We start from the raw sequence: 6,167 nt of genomic DNA, 5'->3' as shown, positions 1-6,167 counted from the left end.
AAAAAAAAAAAAAAAAAAAAAAAGAATTGGTCATGCAGGCACTTACTTTGCCTCAGGGTCAGTAGCTCAAGGCTACACTTAAGTATTCCTCTTCAGGTTATCTGACAGACTGTAAATCCAATGACACAAACTCAAAAGGAAGAAAATCCTACAAAGCAGGATGGATGATTGCTTATTCGAGACAATCAGACCTTGATGGGACCTATCTTCTCTGGTTTCTTACCCTCTCAAGTTCCTGAGGCTCTACCAAGTCTTTCTCTTACTATCTTCTTTAGGGAGGGCAGTTGGGGAGGGGCTCAGCTGAGCTTGAGTAAGTACAGAATGGCCATCAGCACCTGCTCTCTTAAACTGGCTCAGGTCAGTTGATAAAGGGCCTGGGAGGACTGAAGAGGGCCCAGGATGCACAATAGGCTGAATCCCTATCTGCAATGGTTTGGAAATAATCTCCAGGAAACTAGACAAACTGGATTTGAAGTTGGTGTTTTTGGTCTATTCCGATTAAAGTTCATTTAGACCCTGTGTTAATCTTTACACAATCTCTATCCATGAGCTTTGCTTTCACTTTCCCACCCACCATCTCCCCCTAGGAAGCCAGTCTTTGAAAAAAAAAAAATAGCATCTCAAACGATGAGAACCATGGCTTCTCCTCTGATTGTTCTTGGTCTCTGGCTCCCTCAGCAGAATCTCCTCATCTTTGAGCTGTAGGTGGGGACAAGAATATCCCCTGTGCCTGGAGGGAAGGGCAGAAGGTGGTAAGGGGACATGCTATTTGTCCTGTGAAGAAATAACCGCATCTGACCCCCATTTGTTCTGTGTTGTCACTTCCTACTTCTCCAAAGAGCTTCAGGTAATGTGGATCCAGAGGAGAGATGAAGCTGAGAAAGCAAAGTCCTGAAGACCCAGCTCTACACCGCTAGCCCTAGGTGTGAGCTGGGCACAAGGCACGTGAGCAGGCTCAGTGGACCTATTGGGCTGTACATTGGAACACAGAGGACTGCGAATGATGTCTGAATTAAAATACAACAGAGCGTTGTGCAGGCCTGCCTCTGTCTAAGGATTTCTATGGAATCTGTCTTTCCCCAAGCCGTGCGCTGCCTGGCTCCTGCGTCTAATGACCAGCTATGACGGCAGCTCCACTCACACGATCCACTCCCCCCTCCCATTTGGACCTCCAAGGGGAAGGTGCAGTGTTTTGGTGTCTCTCCTCCTGATAATATCATTGCAGACACTCTGATAGCAACCAGTCTTTATTCATTTTTTAAAAAAGGAAATCCAAATAAATTAGCAAAAGAATTACAAAAAAAATTTTTTTTTTTTTGCAAAACCACACAATGCATAGTTAACAAAAGAAATCACCCCGAGAGCCCCCACCCCCTTCCCTGCCTGTCCCTGGCATCGTCAGCACAGGAGACCTTGGTCAGATGGCAGCTTTACAAACAACACACAAAACAATAAACAATACACAAAGCACTGGAAGGTTCCCAATATCCACTGCAAATGCTTGGCCCCCCCAGAGACTTTGGAACTGTATAGCTCCTCCCCCTTCTCTCTCAACTCAGGGCAGGCCCAGCCCAGCCACTGGCTTCAGGAAGAGTCTAGAACAGATGAGCACACTTGTCCTGGTCGGGGCACTCACATCTCTCAAACTGTCTCATTTGGGGGGGTGGAATTAGAGGCATATTATGATAAATGAAAAAGGAAGCTCCTGAGTTTGCCCCGTGGAGGGACATTAACAAGGGGGCTCTCTGGACTCCATCTTTCTCTCCTTGGAAGGGGATGCTCTCGGCTTTAAGGAGCCAGTTAAATTCCCTTGCTGGGCTGGGTGTTAGCCTTATGTGAGCGGGGAGGGGGTAGTCGGGCTTGTGGCAGCCCAGGGCTGTTTTCTGGGCATCAGGACAGCCCCACTTAAAAGGCCCCTGCTGCAGAAGTGGTGGCATCTGACACCAACTTGGGGGCTCCCACGTACACCCAGCCTGGCAGACAATTTCAGTTGGGCATGGGTTCGTCTGAGAAGGCAACAGACATATCCTCCACCGTGATGCTGTCCACGATGGACGTAAGGGAGTGCAGGTTGTGGGCGTCGGTAGGGTCAGCTGCGAGCAAATGATCTGTAAGGAGAAGGTGGGGAATGTTTCCTGGGCAAGGGGGGGGGGATAGGACCCTTGATGACACAGGTTTTCCAGGACGAAATGGGTAAGGAAGACTCAGGAGTGTCCCTCCTCCCCCCAGCCACTAGTACTTCCCATGCTGTGTGTGTGTGTGTGTGTGTGTGTGTGTGTGTGTGTGTGCTGCTTCTGGAATCTCCTAATGGAGTTAGGTTTTGGAAATGGCTATCCCAAGGTGAAGCCATGATATCCAAGGGAACTGGGCTCAGGGACAGGGGCAGGGGCAGGGGCAGGGGCAGGGGCAGGGGAAGGAGAAAGGGAAGAGGTAGGGGCAGGTTCCTCTGCCTGAGGTTAGACCCCAGCTGGGAAGCTGTTGGAGGCTCTGATTACTCTTTCGCTGGTCAAGCCTACAGGGAGGCACAGAGCCTCCAGCCCACCATTTGGGGCTCTCAGGTCAACAAGTTCCTGGGAAAGCTGCTGGAAGGTGACTGGAACAGGGTATATAGTAAGGGAACAGCCTAGCCTAGTGAGGGACTTAAGGGATTTGAGCCATGTTCCCAGGGTCAGGATTCACTTACCTCCTGGGTTGGGACCGAACTCCAGTGCATTGCCCCACTCCGGACTGCAGGAGGCGCTGTGAGAGTTGCATTCACTGGGCACCTGCATGCGAGACAAGGCCAAGGTCCAAGGTCAAGTCTACTACTGGTCTCAGGTATTTCTCTCTGCCTGGGTTACCGGGTCAGTTACCTACCCTAGAATGTTACCACAGACATCCTACTTCTAGGTCTTTCTTAGCATCTAGGATGAGAATTTTGCCTTCACTTCGGGAGTAAAGGTGGTAAACGAGAGTATTTTGTTATGTTGGCTCTTGAGCATTCTAATGTGTTCTTGTCAGCTCAAATATGGAGGCTGTGGACATGGGGACGAAGCAGGTTTCTTTGGCTACTTTTCCTCATTTTCTGCTCAGCTCACCTAAACCCTTACTGCAGGCTTGTTTCCGGGCCCCTTCTGTTCTCCTGTGCCAGTCCACCCCACCCCATCTGTATTTATATCCACTGCCTTTATCTGGGCTGGACACAGTATGAGCACAGAAGGCCACTGAACAGTCTAGCCGACAAGGAAAGGGGTCTTGGGATCCCGAGGGGCCCTGCTTTGCACCTGTTCTAGCTCTGGTGGCCCAAGGCTGACCAGGCACCTCCCTCTGGCTCTATCCCTGGATTTGGTGCACCAGCCACTTACCACCGGCTGGGGCCCGCCCCCGCCTCGGTAGCGGAGATCGCGCTCCTCCTGGTTGAGGGAGCTGAGCAAGGCCTGTAGGCGCTCAATGTACTGGATGGCACTGCGCAGGATCTCCACCTTAGGCAGCCGCTGGTTGGGGTTGAGCAGGGTGCTCCTCTTCAGGGCCTCGAAGGCCTCATTCACTTTCTTGAGCCTGCGCTTCTCCCTCAGTGTGGCTGCCCTCCGCCGGTCCACTGACACAGACTTCCTCTTACACACCTTACATGCCCACGGCAGGCACTGGCCTGGACAATGCTCAGGGGTCCCCAGTCCCTTTTCTTCCAGGGGCCCTCGGGCTTCCGGGCTTAAGCTGAGCTCAGTCCGCTCATAGCCCTGGGGCTCGAAGCCTTGAAGGTGGACAGGAAGGTAGTTTTCCCCATCATAGAAGTGAGGCTCCTGGTAGAAATAGGGGGATGTCTCATACAGCTCCATCAGGTCGGAAAAGACTTGTTCCTGCCACTGGCCCCCAAGCTCCCTCAGCCCCTCACGCCAACTGCTGGGTGCCATTTAAACCCTCCCTGCTGGCATGGACCCAGAGATAAATATAGCCAACGCCACAGAAACCTGAGCCCCCTCTAAGCTGTTGCTGCACATCAAGACGTTTCCAGTGGATTACATGTGATTCCCCTTCCCTCTCCTTTTGCCCCCACCCCACCCTGCCAGGCTGCCCCTGGCCCAGGCGGCTCCTGTGCACGGGTCGGGAGGCCGTCGGCTGTAATTTGATTAGTTTTCATTTCTCCACAGCCCCTGTGGGGCAGGGAAGGTGGGGGTGGGTGCATTCCCCCGTCTCATCTGCTCCTTTCAATTATTCCTACCCGGGCCTCCTGCCTGCTCTCCTCCATGGTCCAAGGCAGCTGGTGGACAGGGCAGGAGGGAACAAGAAAGAGGTTGCCTTGGACGGAAAAGGGTCTTCAGAATCCATCTAGCCTTCTCTTTCCTGCTCGGCAGCCCTTAAACCGTACTATGTCAGTCCCATGAGACCCCTAAAGACCTACGACCACGTCAGACCACTCTAGATTTGGGGCATGTGTGTGTGAATCCCTAGGGTCCATGGAGGCAAAGACAGAAACTCAGAAGAGCAAATGGATTCAACTTTTGGGTTTCTACGGCATCTTTGACCAGGTCTCATGATGTTGGGGATAGATTGAAGTAAGAGAACACAAGGACTTCTTCATAGTAGGGTCAGGTGAAGTCAGTGTCTAGCAAGGATTAGAACTCACAGACTACTCTACATTGCCTTCTTCTCCCCGAGTCAAGAACTGTTCAGTTCCCTGTCTCCCTCCTTGGTCTCTCTTAATCATCTCTTCTGTGCTTTCCCCACAATGATCTCTTCTGGCACGCTGGTACCATCTTGACTCTTGCCTTTCTATAGAAGGAGGTGATAAGGAGAAATAGTCCTTTATGTTGTTTGTGTTTGTCCTGGGCCACCAGGCTGACTTCTATTCCCTCCTGCCTGAGTCATCACCTTTGCATGCGTCACACAACTCTAGAATGTCAGGTGGGGGAAGGGCCATTTCTATTGAATCTTGGGCTCCGTCAGCCAGTAGATACTTCAGGAGAGGCATTGGTGGACCAGTTCTAACAGCGTTGTGCAGGCCTCTGGCCACCTTTCACCCAGCCCATGATTCCTAATCCCTTTGCCTGTGGGTGTCACATGACAGCCTAGTCCAATGACTTGAAGCTTCAGGAATTCTGGATTTTGAGCCACCAACTTTCACCTATAGTTCAGGATTTTCCCCAGGAGCCTGCAGATTGGGTGTAATTGGCCCTGCTATCCCTGTTCCAGCAGAGGAGCAGGAGATGGATACATTGTAGCTACCAGTCAGGACAATAGGAGAAGGGTGGAGTTGTTGGTGGAAGGGGCTCAGGAGGGCTCCCCTCCCAGGGAGAGCTGTTTGAGGTTGGAAGGGCTGCCTGCCCTTTTCTCCTCTCTTAAGCCACGTGGACTAATCAAGAAAGTTCTGTCTTTTGAAGTAGGAAACAGGTGTGAGTGGGACATGCTGGACAATAAAAGAGTCCCAAACAAATCAGGACACAGTGAGGCCTTAAGTCAGTTCTTGACTTCACTCAGGGATACAAAGTGAAGCACAGTATTGTGGGTTCTAAACCTAGACAGAAAATCATCACGTTCAACACACACTTCCCACCTCCTCAAAGCCAACAAACAAAACTTTACCTTGCTTCAGGTTATACTCCAGCCCTGTGAGCCCTGAAAAGAGAGGGATGGATGTCACATCTGTGTGGAAACTGCCAAATTGTATCTTTTGTCCTTGGGGGACCTAATCCGACTTACCCCCTGAACCGTCTGTCTTCTCCCTCTGAAGTGGGAGCAGATCGTTCTTAGATTCTTAGATGCCGTGCAGGACCCTATTGCCTAGCAGATGAGCCTTAGCAGCAAATGCCCCATCGCAAAGCTATCAATGTTGCAGCCAATGAGATGGCTGAAGCTGGGTGGGCATGGTGGCACATACCTTTAATACTTGGAGGGGCCAAGGCAGGAAGATTGCCAGTTCCAGGCTAGTCTGGGCTAGTTGGGAGACTCTGTCTCAGACACAAGAAAAAAAAAACAAAACCAAACAGGGACAACGTGAATCGCTTGCAAACAAATGGCAAAGTCACTGGAGGCTAAGCCTCCAAGGAGGGTGGTGGAGGAGGGACGCACTGGACCAGGCCTTGGAGAATCACCAGAAGGAGTATGTGAAGAGGTGAGAAGAGGAAGGTGCTTGGGTGATCACTGTGTGTGTATCTCAGGGTTCAGGGTGGGGGTGGGGGGTGGAAACAAGT

The 6,167-nt window shown here is 51.4% G+C and overlaps 1 protein-coding gene across 1 annotated transcript; it reads right to left on the bottom strand.

The window, feature by feature from the left end:
• Positions 1-1,231: 1,231 nt before the first annotated feature.
• On the bottom strand, positions 1,232-4,833 carry Myog (myogenin). The gene is made up of 3 exons (XM_031383148.1): positions 3,345-4,833; positions 2,684-2,765; positions 1,232-2,108 (listed from the first exon to the last, which is right to left on the bottom strand). The coding sequence occupies exons 1-3, from the start codon at positions 3,888-3,890 to the stop codon at positions 1,987-1,989; spliced, it is 750 nt and encodes a 249-aa protein (XP_031239008.1). The 5' UTR covers positions 3,891-4,833; the 3' UTR covers positions 1,232-1,986.
• Between the last annotated feature and the right edge of the window lie 1,334 nt (positions 4,834-6,167).

Source organism: Mastomys coucha, unplaced genomic scaffold (genome assembly GCF_008632895.1).
Source record: "Mastomys coucha isolate ucsf_1 unplaced genomic scaffold, UCSF_Mcou_1 pScaffold1, whole genome shotgun sequence".
Classification (NCBI taxonomy): Eukaryota; Metazoa; Chordata; class Mammalia; order Rodentia; family Muridae; genus Mastomys; species Mastomys coucha.
The sequence above is the reverse complement of the archived record's forward strand: the minus strand, read 5'-3'. Positions and strand labels throughout refer to the sequence as shown.

What these genes read in the sequence shown, in the direction of transcription:
- Myog (XM_031383148.1), bottom strand. Translation starts at nt 3,890, where the DNA reads ATGGCACCCAGCAGTTGGCGTGAGGGGCTGAGGGAGCTTGGGGGCCAG. An exon ending in GGGGCGGGCCCCAGCCGGTG is followed by an intron (nt 2,766 to 3,344) that starts GTAAGTGGCTGG and finishes TCTCGCATGCAG; the next exon opens with GTGCCCAGTGAATGCAACTC. An exon ending in GTTCGGTCCCAACCCAGGAG is followed by an intron (nt 2,109 to 2,683) that starts GTAAGTGAATCC and finishes TTCTCCTTACAG; the next exon opens with ATCATTTGCTCGCAGCTGAC.